This window comes from Drosophila subpulchrella, unplaced genomic scaffold, assembly GCF_014743375.2.
Source record: "Drosophila subpulchrella strain 33 F10 #4 breed RU33 unplaced genomic scaffold, RU_Dsub_v1.1 Primary Assembly Seq101, whole genome shotgun sequence".
Taxonomy (NCBI): Eukaryota; Metazoa; Arthropoda; class Insecta; order Diptera; family Drosophilidae; genus Drosophila; species Drosophila subpulchrella.
The window spans coordinates 92,745-116,122 of NW_023665443.1; the positions used below are offsets into that span (position 1 = coordinate 92,745).

The 23,378-nt window shown below is 35.1% G+C and overlaps 1 protein-coding gene across 3 annotated transcripts in view; it reads left to right on the top strand.

The window, feature by feature from the left end:
- The first annotated feature begins 27 nt into the window (after positions 1 to 27).
- The window catches only part of LOC119558477 (protein gustavus), a 33,994-nt gene continuing 10,643 nt past the window's right edge, over positions 28 to 23,378 (top strand). The window contains exons 1-2 of one of the 3 annotated variants that reach the window (XM_037871990.1): positions 28 to 170; positions 12,104 to 12,993. In XM_037871990.1, coding sequence (XP_037727918.1) covers positions 73 to 170; positions 12,104 to 12,993 — 988 coding nt within the window. In that variant the 5' untranslated portion in view covers positions 28 to 72. Of the gene's footprint in view, positions 171 to 11,435; positions 11,703 to 12,103; positions 12,994 to 23,378 lie in introns of those variants that run through there. The other 2 variants (XM_037871991.1, XM_037871992.1) reach the window with 2 other exon arrangements.

The window sequence follows — 23,378 nt, forward strand, 5'->3', positions numbered from 1 at the left end:
GACCCTATGGGAAGGGCGTATTAGCCGATCTGAGTACTAGGCTTAAAATCGTTACATGTGAGAACATAGCCGATGTACGTATGTTTGTTGTATGAATTAAACATTTTGTCCGTGATATTTTGCTTTGTGTTTTGTTTTTATTCTGAGAATATCAACAAGAAAGAAGTAATGTGAGTTTACTAGGTGTTAATATAAGTATTTTTGTTGGCTTATATGAAAATATAAATATGTGCTTTTTTATGTTTATACATAAACATGTTAGCATTAACAAATATTGATGTTTGTATGTACGTATGTATATTTACGGAATCGCCTAGTGTGTCTATGGGATTTTATAATATTGTTTATTGGCTATAATCTTCATCAGTTTCTTAAAATATAATTTTTTGTGTGTTAATAAATTTAGACAACAATTAAATGCATACATACACATATGTACTCATGTATGTACATTTGATGCATGTTCAATTTCTAAGATTAACATGCTGTAATCGTGAACATTAAATCATAGCATTGTGTACAGTTGTAACTATATACAGCTGTGTTCATTAAAAAATCAGTGCGACAGAAGCGAAACTATATAAAGGTTTATTAGCATAGTCCTTATGATCGCTAGTACTTTTTTTTTGTAGAAAGTATCATAGAGATACAAATAAGCAAAACCCTTATTAGATTTGGTCTGCTCTTGGGTTGTTTTCATATATTTGCACACGGAAACAACATTTTGGCTTCTTCCAGGAAATTCCAGAAAGTTTTTGTAATTTGGTGTACATTGGGTTTAATTAAGACCATTATTATAAGTTATACATATAATACACTTTAACTTTGGAAAAAAATTTATTTTAGTGGGTAGACGACCTCATCGCTTAAAGAGAGAAAGGAACAAATCATTGAGCTTAGAAAGGAGGGCAAAACGTATAAATATAATCAATGTCCCTTAAAATGTCCTGCCAATATTGTTTCCAATGCCATGAACTATGTACATATGTACCGAAGACCAGAAAACGTGGAGCGATACAGAAAACCACCACAACCAGGTCGATTTATCCTTTGGACATATGAGTCTAAGCTGGAGTTATTTGGTGGAATAGGTTCAAGATATAATGTCCGTCGACTACCAAGTACCGAAACACACCAGCAAATTGGCCAATAAATCCCCGACTTCTAAACCAGATTTTCTGCAAACGTAGGTGTATGGATATAAGGGCGGGTCGATTCGGGAGCCTAAAAATCGTATTGGGCGAACGTAATCTTTAAAAGACTATTTGAAATATTGACGAAAACACTTATAATCTAAAATGACGTTTGTCCCCCACCAAATACGAAGGCGAATGAAAAATAAATATCATAGTAGTCGGCACATATGTGTTACTGAATTCGAAAGTCTCTATTTTTGTTGTCAATAGCTCACTTTGTCAAGCTTCCTTATTCATAAATATTATTCATAAATCCGGTTTTTATTTTTCATACGAGGAATCTTTCATCTGCTTTCCAGAAAATATATTACTAGCTTTGCTATTTAATAATGAAAAAAGTAAACGTGATCATTATGATCCAAACCAAATCAGCCCGTACAAAAACTATAGAATTTATTTAAATTGCACCAGCTATACCACAATGATAGATCTTAATGATGACAGCAATTGTGAAGAGCCACCGTTTACCAGTCATATTCTGTACGACTTTTTAGAAGAATTTTTACGAGATTTCACTAACACGCCACTTACACGGTGCTAGTGAAATTTCGTAAGCAGCCGATTTTATGTATGAATATATATCCATTCCTCTCGCACTCTATTGAGTTTGCTAATTATTATTTATTGTTTGGCTATAACTTTTTAATGAACTGTCCGATATGAAACTTTTTGTCATGTACACTGGTCGGCATATGTATTTTGACAAAACAAAAGTTAAACATACTCATAGTTTGAATTTACTTCTTGTAAACTTTTGGCATCAATGGAAAGGTAATTTAAATGCCGTTTAAATGATATAATACATTTCGTAACCCATTCAGTATTTATTGAAAGGGACGAATTTGTGTAAGTCTACTTATAAATTTTTTTTTTTAACTTTTTTCCTCGACTTAAAAATTTAAATTTTTTAATGCAAAAAGTTTCTTTAAACAAAACAAATAGTAACTGCAAAAAGAATTTTTCAAAAATCATTTTGCTTATATTTTTTAGGATTTTTTGAAAATGCTTAGAAACATGCATTTGGGCCATATTTTTATATTTTTCATAAAAATTTTTTCCGACATTGTCACCTTCAAAAAATCATAAAAAAAGCAAAATGATTTTTAAAAAATTCTTTTTGCAGTTACTATTATTTTTGTTTGCAGAAACATTTTGCATCAAAAAATTTAAGTTTTCAAGTCGAGGAAAAAAGTTTAAAAAGTAGATGTTTACACAAATTCGACCTTTTCAATAAGTACTAAATGGGTTAAGAAATGTATTGTATCATTCAAACGGCATTTAAATTAGTTCAAATTATGAGTATATTTAACTTTTGTTTTGTCAAAATACTTATGCCGACCACTGTAGATGGGTATTGATAATAAGAACAAAACCTCATTTATTGGCGATTGGGGGCGTGGCAAATTGCTGAAACAAACTTGTATGCATGTATGCATGTAACAGGTAGAAGGAATCGTTTTTTTGATCACGATCTCTAGCCGAGTCCATCTAGCCATGTCCGTCTGTCCGTCCGTCCTCATCTCAAGTTGCATGAAACCGGAAAAAAATATGCTGCACTTCAGTTTGTCCTAACAACCTTATCTGTACTAGAATCAACAGCCATGTTCAGAGTGTGATTTCGTTGTATCTGCAAAACAATTTAAAAACTATAAGTAACAGATCATTTCTGAATTTCGATAAGAAAAACAATTAAGAACCAAAGAATCATAAACTGATACCCAATTAAAAATTAAACAATAAACAATTATACAATTACAAAGTAACAACTTGAAAGATGTTAGCTTTAGGGGATTTCCGCTCAGCGGAAAGCTGGATTTGGGTACTCAATCGTAGCCTATTTGTTGTTTTATTGTTGACGCTAAAAATGTTTCTTTCATCGAGGCATAGATAAACTGTTTTTATACCCGTTACTCGTTGAGTAAAAGGTTATATAGTGGTTGTCGGAAAGTATGTAACGGGTGGAAGGAAGCGTTTCCGATCCTATACGAGGGTTGCTATTTATGTTTCTGGCCTAATACTGAAAATGATAACATTTATCTTCAAAAATGGTTTTATTGTTTTTCAAAGTATTCTCCAGCAAGATATATACACTTTTGCATGCGCTTAAACCAATTTTTAAAGCACTTAATCCACTCCGATTCAGACATTTCCAAAACATGGCTTTGAACGCTTCTGACGACGAAAATCGTTAACTACACATTTTTCTCTTGGTGTGCTTTACGCACAAAAGCAATTTTTTAAATTGTAAAAAAAAAAACTGCAAATTTTAAAAAGTACACCTGTTTTGAAAATTTATGTCTCTAGCTGTGGATAACTACATTACTTCGTTTTTTTGTATTTATTCCTCTGAAACCTCTATTTGTTATCATTATCACTACGATTTCGATTTTCAATGTTTTATTATAAAGGCCACTAATATATTTTTTTTATCAAACAACTAGTATTTTTCTCTTGCAAATGCGGAGTGTCGTGATTTTTCTCTTTTTCTCTTGCAAATGCGGATTGTCGTGATTTTGAAGACATAGTTTCTATAGCAACATTGCTTCGAATTGTCCATAGATAACTTTCCCTGCCTACGATTTGGAGACCTCCAAATCGACCCTATTGTATATACTGGACAACTCTAAGCAGGAACAGACTCTAGGTCCTTTGTCTCACTTTCCCGAACTGGTTGCTAATCCCTTAAATGGGTCACAAAATACAATTCTCTGAAAGTCAAACACGACTTAAAATTGATATTTTCAAACACATCAATAGGGTATTTTTCATAATTATATTTTATACCTGTATGGTTTTTCTGTTATATATAAAATATAACACTGGTATTCTTTCATCCATCCATCATCCATCCTTCTAAAAATGATGGCGAGCACTTAGCAATAAATTAGCGAAATTTCCCAACAAAGTGGTGGGCTTCATGATGCCCAGCTCGGCATCCTGGCCAGCCATTTGATTTTGTTGTAGTGCAGTACACACACTGTCTAGCCAACGAAAAAGCACGATACAGTGTCAAAGAACTAAAAAAATTGAACTTCGAAAAACATCATGTTAATACAATTGAATATGAGTATCTCATGCCCATTTGCAAACAACTTTTCGATAAATGTTAGACCGACCGCGGCAATTCAGTCAAAAAATATTTTTAATAATAAATTCCAAAAAATACGAATCAGCAGTAATACATTTTTTCAAAGAATTTTGGATATTACGTTTGATATGAATAACATATCAATATGTCAAGTATTCATATCAATATGATGCGGATTTAAATAGTCGACAGACTGTTTAACGACCCAAGAACACGAAAGACGTAAGCATTTAATAGGAGTGAGCGAGATGCACCACTTGCTGCAACGTGAATCCGTAGAAAAAGTCATAGGACTTTTCAAAAAAAATTCGATATCATATAAGCAAAAAATGGCTCCAACTTTTAAAAAACTCCTATTGCACTAGTTTACAGCCAAAATGCTTAAAGATAGATGATGGTAGTTCTTGGTACACTACAAAAATGTTTTTAATTTTGTTAACGTTTTTTAGTAACAAAAACTTTAGTAAAATAGTTATGAGCCAGTCTTATGTCAGATTTAAGCTGTGACAGACGTGTATCTATTTTCATAATATTTATACCCGTTACTAGTAGAGTAAAAGGGTATACTAGATTCGTCGGAAAGTATGTAACAGGCAGAAGGAAGCGTTTCCGACCCCATAAAGTATATATATTCAGGATCACTAGCCGAGTCGATCTAGCCATGTCCGTCTGTCCGTATGAACGCTCAGATCTCGGAAACTATAAAAGCTACATTACTGGAATTAGGCATGCAGATTCCTGAGATTCCTGCGCAGCGCAAATTTGTTTCAGCAAGGTGCCACGCCCACAATCGCCCATAACGCTAAACCCTGTCTAGCGCCCACACTTTGTAATATTTTGTTCTTATTATAAATACCCATTTAAAAAAATTATTTATACAATAAAGAGTTATTAACAAACAATAATAAACAAGGAAGAACGCTATAGTCGAGTACCTCGACTGGTACCCGTTACTCAGCTAAAGGGACCAATGGGAGATGGAGACATGCAAGAAGCAAAGCGAGATTGCGCCATAACGCTTAAATCTGTCTGCCGCCTACATAACCATATATTGAGATCACGGGTAGGTGGCGCATTTCAATCTTGTTTTGCTGCTTGCATATCTCCATTTCCCTTTGGTCCAATTAGCTGAGTAACGGGTATCTGATAGTCGAGGTACTCGAATATAGCGTTCTTCCTTGTTTTAATCAAAAAAAATACAATTGCGGAGGGTCAAACGTGATTTTTAGGACATAGTTTCTATGGCAATATTGCTTCGAATTATCCATAGATTAGGTCCCCTGCCTACGATTTGAAGACCTCCAAATCGAACCCAATGTATATACTAGACAACTCTGAACAGGAACAGAGTCTAGGTCCTTTGTCTCACTTTCCCGAACTTGTTTCTAACCTCTTAAGTCGTTCATAAAATATAATTCCCTGAAAGTCAAATACTACATAAAATAGATATTTTAAGCACATCAATATGGTATTTTTTCATACCAGGTTGATATCAATATTAATCCGTTTTGTTTTTACTTTTTGTCTTGTATACAACAAAAAATTGAAAACCCTATAAATTCTTTTGAATTTATTATTTTAAATATATTTTTATATTTAATCATGTCAATATGATACGGATTACAATAGTCAACAGACTGCTAAGCAACCCAGGAACACGAAAGCTGTAAGCATCTAATAAGAGTGAGTACTACTTGCTGCAACGTGCGTTCGTAGAATAAATCATAGGGCTTTTCAAAAGAAATTCGATATCATAAAAGCAAAAGATGGCTCCAACTTTTAAAAAAACACCTATTGCACTAGTTTACAGCCAAAATGCTCAGAGATGGATGATGGTAGTTCCTGGTACAGTTGAACCCCTAGGTCACTACAAAAATGTTTTTAATTTTCTTAACGTTTTTTAGTAACAAAAAATTTAGTAAAATAGTTATGAGCTAGTCTTAAGACAGATTTAAGCTGTGACAGACGTGTATCATTTTTCATAATAACATTTGTTTAATATTTTTTTAAATTTTATAAAAAATTTAATGAATTTATAAGCGTTACGCAAATTCGTAATAATATCAAAAAATATTGTTTAAGCTTAACAGAATAAAAGATAATGTTTGTTTTCTTCAAATGCCCATTTTGTGTAAGTTGGGACATCAGTTTTGCACACAATAATTCTATAGCCTCCGTATTTCTTTAAATTAATGGGATATTTGAGTCGTTCACAGAGAATTTTAGTTCAAATTGTAATTTAGTCATAGTATTGAAAAAAGGACGGGAGACAAGTTATATCAAAGTAAAAACCAGGAAGAACCTCAGCTAAAGGAAGCCCAAGGGAGATGGAGATACGCAAGCAGCAAAGCCATTTTTTCCGAGATGGCAGGGCGCCACCTATCGTCGACTACAATATTTGCTCATAACAAATTAATGGTCCTATTTGCACAATTTGTATATAGGTATTTATAAGCAAAACAAAATCCCATTAACACTTTTACTAAATCTTTTTTAGGTCAGTCGATATTTTTTTTTAACTTTTTGAATAATTTTAAACATTTCTTATCCGGTGGCGTAACAGAAATCTCTTTCGGAAATATGTGTTCTCCGAATTTCGATAAAGGAGGGTTCTGTTTCACTTCCGACTTTGGGCTGTTGCTTTAAAAGGATATAGTCATAGAATCGTATTCGAGGAAGTTTTTATAAATACTTTAAAGGGACCAAACGGTTATAATTTGTGGAAATTCTCGTGGGGTGCTGTTGGCCAACAATAGTCCCAATTTGATTTTTACTCCGCTTGCCCCTAAAGGAATTCTATTACTTGATCAATTTGCTATTAGCAACGAGGAAATCATTTGGCGCTGAAAACATTCCACATGATAGTTGTAGTCCATTTTAATTTTCAGGAAAACTAAGTTTGCTCGTCCGTCCCCTACGTTTTCGGTTTGTTAATGTCAGCTGTTTTTGCTTCACTGAACAAAAATCCACTGTGTGCAGAGGCTATTATCGGGGTGCGTGTCAGTGCTAAGTCGTCTAAAAGTCATGTCACACTATTCAGGGTTACCTATCGAGAGACCCAAAAACCCGATTACTCCTAAAAAGAGTTTACACTATATAAACTCCATCATTCTATTTTAAAGATGGGCATTAGGGTGGACTTTTTTAAGGTCAAATGAGCTCACCATCTGAAATGTTAGTTTTCTGTACATAATAAATGTATGCAAAAACAAATAATGTCTATTTTAAAGTTAATGACTCACACAACACATAAATTTTTCCTCCTTTCCTTAAATTGTCATCTGATTGGTTCTGATCGACTAGGGGAAATAAAGCGAGCATTATTTCATCAGTTAAATCAGCTCGTACATAGAGCTTCTATCGGGTGAACTTCCGTTTAGCTCCAACGCCCGATTTCGTTCAAACTTTCAGTATCCACGTTATATGGAGTTCATTACAGGAAAAATAGTCAAAGTTGGCGCAAATAACGGGATCATGGAAAATAACGGTAAACACAGTTTTTCGTAAATATCTTCGAATACATTAACCTAATCAAAAAGTTTGATAAAGAGAAGTGAAAGCTATTAAAGAAATGAGTAATTTATGTTTTATAAATTTTTTCTGTAAATCTAATAGTTTTCGTTAAAAACGCTGAATAAGATTACATTTTCACAAGGTTTGAAAGAAAAAAAAACCGTTGGAGCACACTTGCGTCCTTTTGACCGATATATCGCACGAAAGCTTGTTGTTATATCGGCGTGTCGATATTGATATCGATGTCACTCGATGTTTTAGTGATGGAACTACCAAGACACGAGAACGGCATTAAAATTTTTAGGAACACGAAATTAAAATAGTAAAGTCTAAATGAAAAGAAAAAGCAAAATAGAAATGTTGGAAGGACCATTTAAGTTGTCGTAGTTAAAAATAAGATAAGAAAACAAAATCAAATTTAAATTATAAAACGGAAATAAAATGTATAACCCAAAAAAATATAAAAAGCATTTCTAATGTCGCAAGCAAAAATTTTTTTAAACAAAAATCGCGTCCATTTTTGTTATAAAAATTTTTTCCCTGCGGCGCTTTACTTCCTCGGCTCCTTGCACTTCACTATGTTTATGTGTACCTGACCTTTTCTTTTGGCCTTTTTTCATTTTTAAATAGCAAAACAATTAAATTAGTTTCCGGGATATACTTTCCTAATGTCTTTCAATAGTAATGAAAACGGGTCATGCTTAAGCTTTGTAGCCCGTCGTCGCCACAAGAATTCGCAAAGATGCTCGCCTAACTTGGCTTTGTGAACGCCCCACGAGACAAATTACGCCGCATCGACCGCCAGGATGACTCAATATTTTGGGCATGAGCACCGGTTACCGAATCCACAAATTGTTCCGAGTGGTTGACGGTCTTGTGAATATATCCCTCGGTTTCCAAACCAATATACCCCTTCCAGAAATCTGTATGAATTTCGGTCCCTGGTTTAACATGTTTTTTTTATTAAGGATAACAGGGTGTCCTTGTCCCTTTTATTGTCGGGACAGATTTCTAATCTATAATTTTCGGAACATCCTCGCTTTATAAGTCCCAAAATCCACGAACCTTCAACAACGCGACCTCTTTCGAACTTCCGTCTGACAATTTTACATTGGTCTATTTCTACAACTTTGCCTAGACCTCCAATAGGGCTCTGCTCCTCAAAATCTGTATCCAAAGCTGCCATACAAACTTCGCGGAAAAAAGAAAATCAGTCTGCCACAGTTTCTGAGGAAACAGTTTGATCTTCTTTCACGCTACATTCCCATATAGTTTGGGCAAACGTAAAAGAATTTGCAAAGCAATAGGTTATAATGATGCATGATGCTGGCGATATATGACACCTTTCCAGCCACGTGTTCTCCGCAACACTCTTGGAATGGTCCTGCTTTCCCCTTTTAGCGCATCTAAATTCCCCGCATATTGATTTATGATCTAACAAAATCATGCTCTGCTTATGTTTATGGCAATAGCGGTCTTGGGGTAATAACTCGACATCCCGCAGCCATTGCAAAGGCTCCCAGGTGCTCAGAATGGGGACCAATTTGAACAAATTAAGTTGTTCCATTTTCAGGTCTTCTCAGTTCAAGCTCTGAATGCATAGTGATTGTATATTTCGCTAAATGGGAAAACGAAACATAAGCACGATATATCGTAAAAAAACTCGAAAGAGGTCCATCACCTAAAATGCTATTATCGATTAATCGAAACTATCTGACGCCATTTTTATGGCGGGATAATGCAATATTTTAAAATGTTCACCTCCTATTTAAAATATTTCTTTTCGGTGATTTTTCGAAAACCATTAGGTTTTCGGAAAAATTATTAAAACAAAAAAGATCCGTTTTTTAAATATCTTTTGTTTTTGTCTGAGACATTTTTTGATTTTCCTTATATTTTCGAGAAAAACAGCAAAAAACAAATATTTTTACGGTTTGTACCGTTATTTTCCAAGATCCCGTTATTTGCACAAACTTTGACTATTTTTCCCGTAATCAGGACCCAAAAACACGTTGATATGGAAAGTATGAAAAAAATCGGGCGTTGGAGCTAAACGGAAGTTTATCCCTTCTATCTATGAATCCGTAAGGACCATCATCGTTCCCCAAGAAATCGTTTTTTTTCAATCTTTTGATATAAGGTGTATGGAAGACTTAAATTAATTTTGTGGCTCTCACATTAAAATAGCGATTGGATTCTACATTTTTTTAAGATTTAGCGATATTAAGCATTTCGCATACATATAAGTTATAGTCTATTAATTTAAGTTATTCCGGAATTGACTTTTATTTTTAAGCAGTATTTGGATTTTAGGGAATTCGACTTTATGAACGACTTCAGAGCTTAATATGTCTATACAAATTTCACACTAAAATGTCCGCCCTATTGGGCGTGGGAGTTCGATTAGCTCAAAAACACAAAAAATCACGATTCCTATATTTTTAAGGCCATTAAACGTATACAATTTTTTTTTTAATGCATATTTTCAGGGGTCGCGAACGCACCTTCGTGCGCACTTAGTGCAAATAAAAAAAAAGAAAATAAACGTTTTCTGAATTTTTGTTTGCTATTCGATATCATTTTATTAGCTCTTTGCTTAGTGTAAATGATGGGGCTTATTGAGCTATCATTTTCATAATATTGGCAAAAAACATGCGGTCGCGAACGTACTCAAAATGGAAGTCGACTTGGGCTTAATCTGGAAAAATGCAGAAATCTGCGAATTGGGACTGAATATTTTAAAGCAACTTTACTTTTAAAATGGATTCATGAAGCTTTCTATCGAGTATGTTCCAAAGGAAATATCTCCATTTGTACTTTTTTTATTGAATAAAGTACCGGTCGCGAACGTACAATTTTTCCATGCTGTTTTATTAACAGTTAATTGAACATTTTTTCGCCCTCTTTGGATTTTTGGCTTCTTTTTGCATGGCAATAAAGAGATTAGGTAGAAAAAGTGCAAGCAAATCATATGTTTTCGTTTCGAAATAAATAAACATAAAAATGCCTTTCAACGTAGCTAAAAAGGAAAAAAAAGTACATTTTTCAGTTTTCAGGGGAATTTCTTCAACAAAACAAATTAAATATGCTATAGTTCCACACTATTATGAAAATATGGCCATTTATTTATGAAAATATGCCATCAATACGATGATTTCGAAGATATTTTTGTTTCGGTCCTGGTTGACCATTTTGCGGATATGCCCATATGTGTTTTTCACTTTCGGCCGAACGTTTTGGGGTTGAACTGCATTAAAAATAAATACAAAAATAAATTAAGTAAATAATATATTTTATATCCGTGTCAGGCTGAGTCGTGCCAAAAAAAATCCCATCCCTACTCGATTGCTATGTCAGATTCTCTAGTGATCAATCACCGACAAGCAATAAAATACTAAATATACAAAAAAAAAAGCAATGCCAAAGACCCAACCAAGGTCATACGTTTACCCAGCTCTAGTTGCCTATGCAAAACCTTTGTAAACCGGGCTAAAACAATAACCATATAACTCCAACCTAGTGTAAATAGGCTTTAAAATTTATACTGATATGTGAGAAATTAAGCGCTTTGCGATTTCCGTTAAATTAAAATCGTTTCGTGTGCCGGGCCCATAGAAATCTTTCACATTATTACCATAAACACCCTATTTCCGACCTAACTAAATCTTGTGGTATTGTGCTTGTAAACGTATTGTGTGATAGGAAACTTGCTCTGACAATAATATTATTTAATAAACAAATACTCAATCTTTTTTTAAATATTCTCGGGCCTTAACTTTAATCATATAACAATAATGAACCTTGCCAATCCGCAACTAAAAAAAGGAAACTAAACATTCTTCGGTGACGCCATTTTGTTCATCTTATAATTTGCTGTTTTTATAAATGGAATTAGGAAAGAAAAGGTAAATGTTTCTCAAATAACCGCCCGTTTAACAATAAGCATTAGGAAAATTTTATATTTTTATTTGGTAGAAGTCGGAAGTAAGTTACAAATTACAAGCCAATGTTTTTAAAATAATCAAAACTATTGTCGTCATATTTGTTTTATTTAGTTTATCAGGGGTGTTACTGGAATGGCTTAGCCCATTACAATTATATTGTTGTACTTAAGAAACCCACCCCAAATCAGCGAAAAGCTGTGGCACCCCGTATACATTTATGCACATACATATGTTCTGATGTATGCTATGTAAGTTAACTACATACATACATATGTATATGCATATGAGTATGTATGCTTTAATATACCTGTAATTATGAGTTTAGAGTTTACCTAAAAATCGTAAAATTTGTACTTTTGCAGGTATAAGGGTGGTCGGACACCTTCTATCAGGTCCAGTGAAAGGCGACGTCCCCAAAGTGTTTCATCTATATCCACATTATCGCCGAGAGTTGTGTTGTCAAGATTGGAACCCAGGGAGTTTGATCGTCTTCGATTATCCTACAAAGTTGCAATAGACCAAAGAAGATCCAGAAGCTGCCGTGGCATGAACATGGGTCAAAAAAATAGTGGTGGAGTTAAAACAGTTAGTCGAAATGATTCACAGTCTACCTTTAAACCAATAATACCAAGGGAGTTACAAGCGGATTTTGTCAAGCCAGCGCGCATCGATATTTTACTTGATATGCCACCAGCGTCTCGAGAACTACAAGTAAAGCATTCATGGAACCATGAAGACAGGTCGCTAAATATTTTTGTAAAGGAAGACGACAAGTTGACATTTCATAGGCACCCAGTCGCCCAAAGTACTGATTGTATACGTGGAAAAGTCGGACTTACAAAAGGATTGCATATTTGGGAAATCTATTGGCCAACAAGGCAAAGAGGAACACACGCTGTTGTTGGTGTATCCACTGCAGATGCGCCATTACATTCAGTTGGATACCAAAGCTTAGTAGGATCAACTGAACAAAGTTGGGGCTGGGACTTGGGAAGAAATAAATTGTACCATGACTCAAAAAACTGTGCTGGTGTCACATATCCAGCAATATTAAAAAACGACGAAGCTTTTTTAGTTCCAGACAAGTTCTTAGTAGCTTTAGATATGGACGAAGGGACACTAAGCTTCATTGTTGATCAGCAGTATCTTGGTATTGCGTTTAGAGGGCTGCGAGGAAAAAAACTATATCCAGTTGTTTCGGCGGTTTGGGGTCACTGCGAAATAACAATGCGCTATATTGGTGGATTAGATCGTAAGTACATAACAAAAATTATAATAAAACCACATTTAACCAGTTTCCAAAATTTTAACTATTTACACCCCTATTAAATAACGTTTCTTTCCGGAAAAACTCAGGAAAAGTAACGCTGAAGTCGTCTGTCTCGAATATCACCCTGAACTCTGCTTAGCATTTTGTTGTACTTTAAAGAGGAATTAAAAATGTAAAAATAATAAAAACTCGAGAGCGTCAAATTCAAGTATATTTCAATTTGTATACCATTTATTTTTATTTAGTTAGCATCAACATCCGAGACTGTCTTTTAGCCATGTGTGTCCGTTCGTTGTTTCTTTTGTTTTACATATGTTAAATGTTTTATATGTTCACATGGTTATTTCTACCGGAATGTCTTCCAGGCCAAATGGCTTTAATCTTGAATAACACATCTTTTCATTCGATTTTGCCCCGATATTTAATTAAAATTAGATACATCGGCAAAAAAAAAGATTGACAATTTTCATTTCCTTAAAAAAATACTTATTTGGTACTTACTACTTATTGTATTACAATTTTTGTCTGTATTTAAGAGAAAAAATCAAAAAAGGGCGAAATTAAGAACAGCACAATTTACCAGCTATTTTACAAAATTGGACTAATTCTTACATTTCTTGTTCTTCAGACTTATATTTATACCGTTGCAGAGGGTATATTGATTTCAGTCAGAAGTTTGCAACGCAGCGAAGGAGACGTTTCTGACCCCATAAAGTATATATATCCTTGATCAGCATCACTAGACGAGTCGATCTAGCCATGTCCGTCTGTCCGTCCGTTTCTACGCAAACTAGTCTCTCAGTTTTTAAGCTATCGGGCTGAAACTTTCCCAAAAGTCTTATATCTTTTGCAGGTAGTATATAAGTCGGATTCCGCCGGATCGGACAACTATATCTTATAGCTCCCATAGGAATATTCGGAAAAAAAAATTTAAAAAAATTATATTATTGGTGTTTTTTAACATATAACCTCCTACGCTTGGAAATAATATTTTTTAATTAGTTTTAAATTTCGAATACAATTTTATCAAACTCGGACGACTATATCATATAGCTGCCATAGGAACGATTGAAAAATTGGTGGGAAAATAATATGAAACAAATTATAGCTTCGGTGTTCCTTAACATATAACCTCCCACGCTTGGAAATAACATTTTTTAATTAGTTCTGAATTTCGAATTGAATTTTATCAAAATCGAACGACTATATCATATAGCTGCCAAAGGAACGATCGTAAAATTGGAAATAAAATTTTTAATTAGTTCTGAATTTTGAATTTAATTTTATCATAATCGGACGACTATATCATATAGCTGCCATAGGGACGATCGGAAAATTGGTGGGAAAATAATATGAAACAAATTATAGCTTCGGTGTTTTTTTTTAACATAAAACCTCTAAAGCTTGGAAATTACATTTTTTTAAATTAGTTTTGAATTTCGAAATAAGTTTTATCAAAATCGGAAGACTACATCATATAGCTGCTATATCTTTAAGCTATAATTTGTTTCATATTATTTTCCCACCAATTTTCCGATCGTTCCTATGGCAGCTATATAATAAAGTCGTCCGATTATGATAAAATTAAATTCAAATTAAATTAGCTTCGGTGTTTTTTGACATATTATCTTATACCATTGGGAATATCATTTTTTGTATTTTTAAATTTAATAATTATAACTGCAAGGGTATACAAACTTCGGCATGCCGAGTTAACTTCCTTTCTTGTTTTGTATCATTTACAAATGCAAGAATACGTAAAACATTTTTCTGTCGGAAAAGGCCGATACTATAAGAAATGCGGCACTTATTAAGAAGCTAATGATATGATACTCGTCGAATGTAGCTTGTTTGGAATGTAGCTTACAGTTTACTCAATGTTGTTTAATTTAATTGATAAATGCTAAAATTCTAAATTGTTAAATGCCAAAAAGTCATAAAAAAGCTTACGTACGCAATTTTTTGACTTTTTTTGTGATCTTGGGGTGAAAGGAGTTCCTGTAGTAAGGAAAAGGAACCTTCACGTTTGAGTTCTGAATTAAAACTGATTTTATTTTTCTAAGTCTTCGCTTACGTGACTAACATGAAATTCTTATGATATACTTATCTATGGTCTACGCAGAGACACATTTGTTTGCCTGAGCGAGAGCCTTATCAACGGTCTCCCGTAAGACGACCCTTTGTACAGTGTGAGAACTATATTTATGGTCAGGCTCAAGTGGCTTGTACTTAAGATTACAATTGTTCGGCACTGCACCCTTGTAAGTTTTAAGTTACAGATCATTATTTACGGCTCTAAATAGATTTACATATTGACATGAACAGAGCTCGTGAAATCTTTAATTTATGACAATTAGTGTTCTTTATGAACATTCTGCAAATGGCCGGCAAGGTGAGGTGTACAGGATATAAATTTGTAAATTATTTTCGTTAACAATGCAAACATAAAATTAGTGAACTGTATTTTTTTTTTTATTATATATATTTATTTATTTGCTTTTCAATTTCAATGGATCCCAAACAATCTTTGGGATTTGATCAATAACTCCTACATACGATGATGATAATACTTCTTCACTTTCAGTTTGAATATTATGATGGGCAATCAAAATCCTATCATCCGTTCTAGCAGTACAATTTGACGCAATACTTAGAATTCCTTGCGTTGGCAAATCAAGTACCTGAATTTGTGCATTCGTACACTGTACTCTTATCTTGGAATTAAAAGGAACCTTAAACAGCCAACTACTTTTCTTTTCTAGCTCTGTCCAATAAGATGAAGAATCTATTACTGTTTTGTATATACAGTTTGAAACTCTATTTGGCTTAAGTGGTTGTACTTCACAAGAATTGTCGTTCGCAGAATTCCAAGGCCAACTTCCCTGGCAAATTCTCTTATTTTGCTGCCATCTTTGACACTGACTTAAAGTTGATTCGGACATTATATGATAAGAATCGATTTCAAAACAAGGAAGAACGCTATAGTCGAGTACCTCGACTATCAGATACCCGTTACTCAGCTAAAGGGACCAAAGGGAAATGGAGATATGCAAGCAGCAAAGCGAGATTGAAATGCGCCACCTACCGGCGGTAGACGGACTTAAGCGTTATGGGCGTTAGAGTGAGCGTGGCAAATTTTTTTTTGGATCAATCGATAGGTATTGACGAGACCAATACATTTCAGTTATCTAGCATTAAAATTGTGGGCGCCACAGGTTTGGGCGGTTTGTTGGCGTGACATATTCGCGTGACAAAATTGCGCTGCGTACAAGGCTACGGAATCTAAATCTGAGATCCCGATTCTCTATCTTTAATAGTTTCCGAGATATACACGTTCATTTTAACGATTTTTTGAATTTTGTGGGCGGTTTGTGGGCGTTAAAGGAGGCGTGGCAACTTTTGGGTCAATCGATAGGTATTGGCGAGAGCAATACATTTCAGTTAAAATTTTTATTCTATCATCAAAACTGTAGGACCCGCAGTTTTGGGCGGTTTGTGGGCGTGGCACTTTACTGAAACAAACTTGCGCTGCCTAAGAAGCTCAGGAATCTGCACGCCAAATCTCAATAGCCTAGCTCTCATAGTTTCCGAGATCTCAGCGTTCATCCGGACGGACAGACAGACGGACAGACAGACGGACAGACGGACATGGCTAGATCGACTCGGCTAGTGATCCTGATCAAGAATATGGGGTCGGAAACGCTTCCTCCTGCCTGTTACATACTTTCCGACGAATCTAGTATACTCTTTTACTCTACGAGTAACGGGTATAATTATAAATTAAATATTCTGAAGTAATATGAACCAATTCATCTTGTCTTCTTTCTGTATTGGTAAAAAAATAATTCTAAATAGCTTAGGTGGATGTCTACAAAACAGAGGAATTTTAGCATTTAAAATAAATCTATTTTCGATAAATAATCCCCTAGCTGTTAATAGCGTATAGACCTCCTTAAGCTCTGTACCAGTCCTTTTCCCTGGAAGAACTAATGTTTCGGAAAGACTACCTTGAATTTTGGTTATCTTATTTTGTAATTGATTTGGCTTAAGGATGTTTGTGTTTAATCTACCATGATTAAAGTCAATTAACAGACTTATGATTGCTGCCTGCACCCTTTTACCTTCTTCAATCAAGGAGTTAAGTTGTTTAGTTATCATAAAAAAATTAATCGACTCTTTATAAACATAATAACTCTTTTTAAGAACTTCTGTCATATTTTCAATTCTTGTATGCATATTCCTAAAGTTATAGTTAATACCTGCAGTCGTTTTCTTTAACAAATTTGTAGTGGAATCTACCACTGAAGTGTGCTTCTGATCTAATTAATTTAAATTGTGCTGATTGTCTAATAAATTTCTCATATTTTCTTCTAGTTGCTTCCTATCATCTTTATCCATTATTCCATATAAAATGTGATATAATGAACCCAAGAATTCGAAAGGAGCACGTTTGCCTCTTGATCTCTTTTGCATCATAAATAGATTATTATTTTCTTTTAGTTCTATTAACTGATTTTGCATATTATCCAAAACTATTTTGCAATGATCCTCGAAGCTATGAAGTTTACCGCAAACAATTCTCATTTTCTGTATCAACACATTACTTTTTTTAATTATGTTAAAATTGGCATCAAGCAAGTAAATCACAAGATTCCATGATGCGCTTATAATTTCTACATCTCCTAATGGATCTAAATATATGGCAGTCGTCTTGTTTATATTTTGAATGCTAAATGATTTATTTTCGCCTTTTATTGCTGCTGCTTGTGAGACTTGACAGAACAATGTAAGCAATAGCATTACCTACCATTACGGTGCCTAATTTTGAAAATCTTGGTGATACTCTTTTTTGTTTTCAACTGCCTTTTCCATAACATCCTCTGCTTGTTTTACACCAATTAAAGGACAAATTTTTGTTATTGGCCTTGTAAATGAAGCTTCTTGGGTCTTAAATTTTACAACTCTAACTTTATCATCTTTACCCTTGTGAGCCTCCTCTACTTTTCCCATTGACCATCTGGCTGGTTGACAATTTGCATCTTTTAAGAGCACCAGTTGCTCTTTTTCTATATTTGGAACTCCTTTCCTCCATTTATATCTTTGCTGCAGTGTGTAAAGATATTCACCCTTCCACTTCATCCAAAAATTTCTTTTCATTTTTTGACCCAGTTTCCACCTATCGAGGCTACCAATTTTCTCGTTGTCTTGGATTGACTCAACCACATCCAATGGTGGTCTTCCTATTAAAAAGTGGCCTGGTGTTAGAACTTCATTATATAATATCGTCAGTCTTGAATTCAGCACCGCTTCTATCTGACATAACAGTGTTGACATTTCTTCGTAAGTCAAAATATTTTCCCCAATCACCCGCTTTAATTGATATTTAGAGGACTTAACACCTGCTTTCCAAATACCTCCAAAGTGAGGTCTTGCCGGCGGGATAAAATGCCAATGAATTTTGTCGTTTTTAATTTCTGTAGCTACTCTACTATTATGTTTAATGGCTTCTCGAAATTCTTCATCCAACTTCCGAGCAGCACCTACAAAATTAGTACCATTATCCGTATAAATATTAGTACATTTCCCTCTTCTAGATATAAATATTTTTAATGCTGCTAAAAATGCATCGGACGATAAGTCACTAACAGCTTCTAAGTGAATGGCCTTAGTAGCCATACACACCAACACTGAAATATAACTTTTAAATGTCTTTTGCCCGCGATTTTTTGAGCATTTTAGATGATGTGGTCCCGTCTATTCCTGTATGAAGGAAGGGATATGAAGCATTTACTCTGTACTTTGGTAAATTACCCATTAATTGTTTACCTGTACATTGTCGATATCTCGCACAAGTAACACATTCTCGTAATATTTTCTTGAGGGAGTCTCTTAACCTAAATATCCAAAATACCCTTTGTTTTTGGTTTCGCATTAGGTTAGTTCCACCATGTAAGGTCTCTGCGTTAGTTATTAAATCAGATAGGTGGTATTTATCTAATATTATTGGGTGCTTGACATCAAATCGCATATTGCTATTTTGCAGCCTTCCACCCACTCTAAGAACTTCATCTGTGTCTAAGAATGGGTGCAACCCTTATATTTTACTCTTGGACTCGATTTCTTTACCGTCTTTCAAGCCAACTATTTCTGACATAAATTGACGCTCCTCCGTTTTTATACCCGTTACTCGTAGAGTAAAAGGGTATACTAGATTCGTCGGAAAGTATGTAACAGGCAGAAGGAAGCGTTTCCGACCCCATAAAGTATATATATTCTTGATCAGGATCACTAGCCGAGTCGATCTAGCCATGTCCGTCTGTCCGTCTGTCCGTCTGTCCGTCTGTCCGTCTGTCCGTCTGTCCGTCTGTCTGTCTGTCCGGATGAACGCTGAGATCTTGGAAACTATGAGAGCTAGGCTATTGAGATTTGGCGAGCAGATTCCTGAGCTTCTTACGCAGCGCAAGTTTGTTTCAGTAGAGTGCCACGCCCACTCTAACGCCCACAAACCGCCCAAAACTGTGGCTTCTACAGTTTTGATGCTAGACTAAAAATTTAAACTGAAATGAATTGTTCTCATCAATACCTATCGATTGACCCAAAAAAAAGTTTGCCACGCCCACTTTAACGCCCACAAACCGCCCACAAACGTCAAAAAATCGTAAATATGAACGCGGATATCTCGGAAACTATCAAAGATAGAGTATTGGGATTTCAGATTTAGATTCCGTAGCCTTGTACGCAGCGCAAGTTTGCTATGCGAATATGCCACGCCCACTCTATTTTGAGCATTTTGAGCATTTTAGATGATGTGGTCCCGTCTATTCCTGTATGAAGGAAGGGATATGAAGCATTTACTCTGTACTTTGGTAAATTACCCATTAATTGTTTACCTGTACATTGTCGATATCTCGCACAAGTAACACATTCTCGTAATATTTTCTTGAGGGAGTCTCTTAACCTAAATATCCAAAATACCCTTTGTTTTTGGTTTCGCATTAGGTTAGTTCCACCATGTAAGGTCTCTGCGTTAGTTATTAAATCAGATAGGTGGTATTTATCTAATATTATTGGGTGCTTGACATCAAATCGCATATTGCTATTTTGCAGCCTTCCACCCACTCTAAGAACTTCATCTGTGTCTAAGAATGGGTGCAACCCTTATATTTTACTCTTGGACTCGATTTCTTTACCGTCTTTCAAGCCAACTATTTCTGACATAAATTGACGCTCCTCCGTTTTTATACCCGTTACTCGTAGAGTAAAAGGGTATACTAGATTCGTCGGAAAGTATGTAACAGGCAGAAGGAAGCGTTTCCGACCCCATAAAGTATATATATTCTTGATCAGGATCACTAGCCGAGTCGATCTAGCCATGTCCGTCTGTCCGTCTGTCCGTCTGTCCGTCTGTCCGTCTGTCCGTCTGTCCGTCTGTCTGTCTGTCCGGATGAACGCTGAGATCTTGGAAACTATGAGAGCTAGGCTATTGAGATTTGGCGAGCAGATTCCTGAGCTTCTTACGCAGCGCAAGTTTGTTTCAGTAGAGTGCCACGCCCACTCTAACGCCCACAAACCGCCCAAAACTGTGGCTTCTACAGTTTTGATGCTAGACTAAAAATTTAAACTGAAATGAATTGTTCTCATCAATACCTATCGATTGACCCAAAAAAAAGTTTGCCACGCCCACTTTAACGCCCACAAACCGCCCACAAACGTCAAAAAATCGTAAATATGAACGCGGATATCTCGGAAACTATCAAAGATAGAGTATTGGGATTTCAGATTTAGATTCCGTAGCCTTGTACGCAGCGCAAGTTTGCTATGCGAATATGCCACGCCCACTCTAACGCCCACAAACCGCCCAAGCCTGTGGCGCCCACAATTTTTATGCTAGATTAAAAATTTTAACTGAAATGTATTGGTCTCGTCAATGCCTATCGATTGATCCAAAAAAAATTTGCCACGCCTACCCTAACGCCCACAATGCTTAAATCTGTCTTCCGCCGGTAGGTGGCGCATTTAAATCTCGCTTTGCTGCTTGCATATCTCCATTTCCCTTTGGTCCCTTTAGTTGAGTAACGGGTATCTGATAGTCGAGGTACTCGACTATAGCGTCCTTCCTTGTTTAATAATCAGTATTCTAGCGCTTTTAAATTCATCAACTGTCAGAAATGTTGGATATGAAGCCTTTTTAACTTTAATACCAATAAATCTTAATACCAAAGCTATAATCCGCTCTAATTAATCCAATGGTCTTTAGACATCGAAAGCCATTTTGGCCCGTTCCACAAAATTAAGCAATCTTTTAATTTGGTGGCACAAATACCTCTGGAGGCAATGTCTGAAGGGTTATATTCCGACTTCACGTGACTCCATTCTGTATCCATTAGTTTTTTAATATCATCAGTTCTACGTCTAATAAATTTATCTTTGCAGTTCCCATTACGAATCCAAGCTAATGTAATGGTGGAATCACTTCATGCAAAACTTTCTGCTATGTTACAAATGGATACCTTTGTTCTCTGCATTAATTTACTTAATAGTCTTTCTGTTTTTCTTAGGATTTACTTTACTTTTACTAGCTATTAACGTGACCGATTCTTCTACCTTTTGCATATACAACTGCCGCGTATGCTTTTTCAGAAGCATCTGCGAAATCGTGAAGCTGAACTGAAAAATTTACATGTGTCTTTATCCATCTCGGAATTCTAATATTTTACAAAAATTTTATTTTTTCCTTATACAACTTCCACTCATTTAAATCATTCACATCTAGTTCTTGATCCCAATTTATTTCCTCTCACCAAAGTCTTTGCATAAAAAATTTCCCAACAATAGTAACCGGTGATAGCCACCCTAATGGATCGTATATTTTTGCTAGGTTCGACAATACTAGCCTTTTATTAATTTTTTTTACTGATAGTAAAATTAACGCAACACTTAAATCCATCCCTAAAAGGTTCCCATTGAGGCCCTAAAGCCTTTACGGACTCATTCTCTTCAATGCTTAATGTTTTATTTTCTCCAGCGTTTTCGACATTTACAATAATTTCTTGATGATTCGAAATCCATTTCCTCAAATTCATCCCTACTTTTTCTAGCTCCAATGAGTCCATTTTAACGATTTCTTTGTCAATAAATCATCCATATAGAAATCATTTTGTATAATTCCACTGATTAGTGGATCTTTACATTTATCTCCTATATCCGCTAGTTAATTTATAATCTTTGATTTTATTTTTTGAAGAATCTCTCCACAAGACATGCAAAAATTCTTGATCGTTTTCTGCTATATTTATTTGACGGTACATTTTTTCAATATCCGCAGAAACTTCATACTGCCATCTGCGCCATTTTAAAATGATGCCGAAAATATCTTTTTGAACTCTAGGGCCAATCCACATAATATCATTTTGACATTTATTATTAGTTGTTTTTGCCGACGCATCAAAAACAACCCTTAATTTTGCGGTTAAGCTCGCATCTCTAATTGCGGCTTGATGTGGTAAATAATATTTACCTTCTGAGTTTGCCTCAACCGTACGCCCTAAAGACATCATATATAAAGACATCATATACACATGTCATTAACTTACAGTACTGTTCTTTTAGGTTTTGATTTTTTATTAGTTTTTTCTCCAAGTTTAAAAATCTTGCCATGGCTTGACCTTTAGATTCCCCTAAGGTTGTCTCTTTCTTAAAGAGCATCTTCACAACATATAGTCCTGAAGAGTCGATGCGTGTTGTTTTCGTGAAATTTTCTTTACATATTTCGGACTCTAAATGCTCCTTACTTTCTTCCTCCAATTCCCAAAATCTTTCCCAGTCCTTGCACTCTATCGTGGTCGCAACTATCGTGTTACTTCCATTTGATTTGGTGCATCCAGACACTATCCAACCAAAGTCTGTGTTTTGACCAAGAAGACCGTCTATCTTTATTACTCCTTTCTGAAGAATTTTAGCATATAAATCGGCTCCTATAATTAAGTCCACTCGACCTGGATTGCTAAACTCGGGATCGGCTAACGGGTAGTTTTGCCACCTCGTTTTATCAATATTTAATGAGCGCATTGGCAACGCTTTCATTAATTTTGGAAGTACAATTGCCTCCACACTTTTTTTTATCGAGGAAACTCTACTAATCTCACTATAATTCTTTATTTTTTGTAACTTAAGTATTTGTGAAGCTTCTTCTGAAATTATTGTACTCTGAGATCCACTGTCAATCAGCGCTCTGAGTTTTTCAAAGCCTCCACTAGCTGATTTCACATGAATCAATGCTGTGGCCAATAAGGCTTGTTCCGTCGTCCTACACGTATTCACTTTTTCTTTCTTATTATTAATGCATTCAAGCAAAGAATTTTATTATT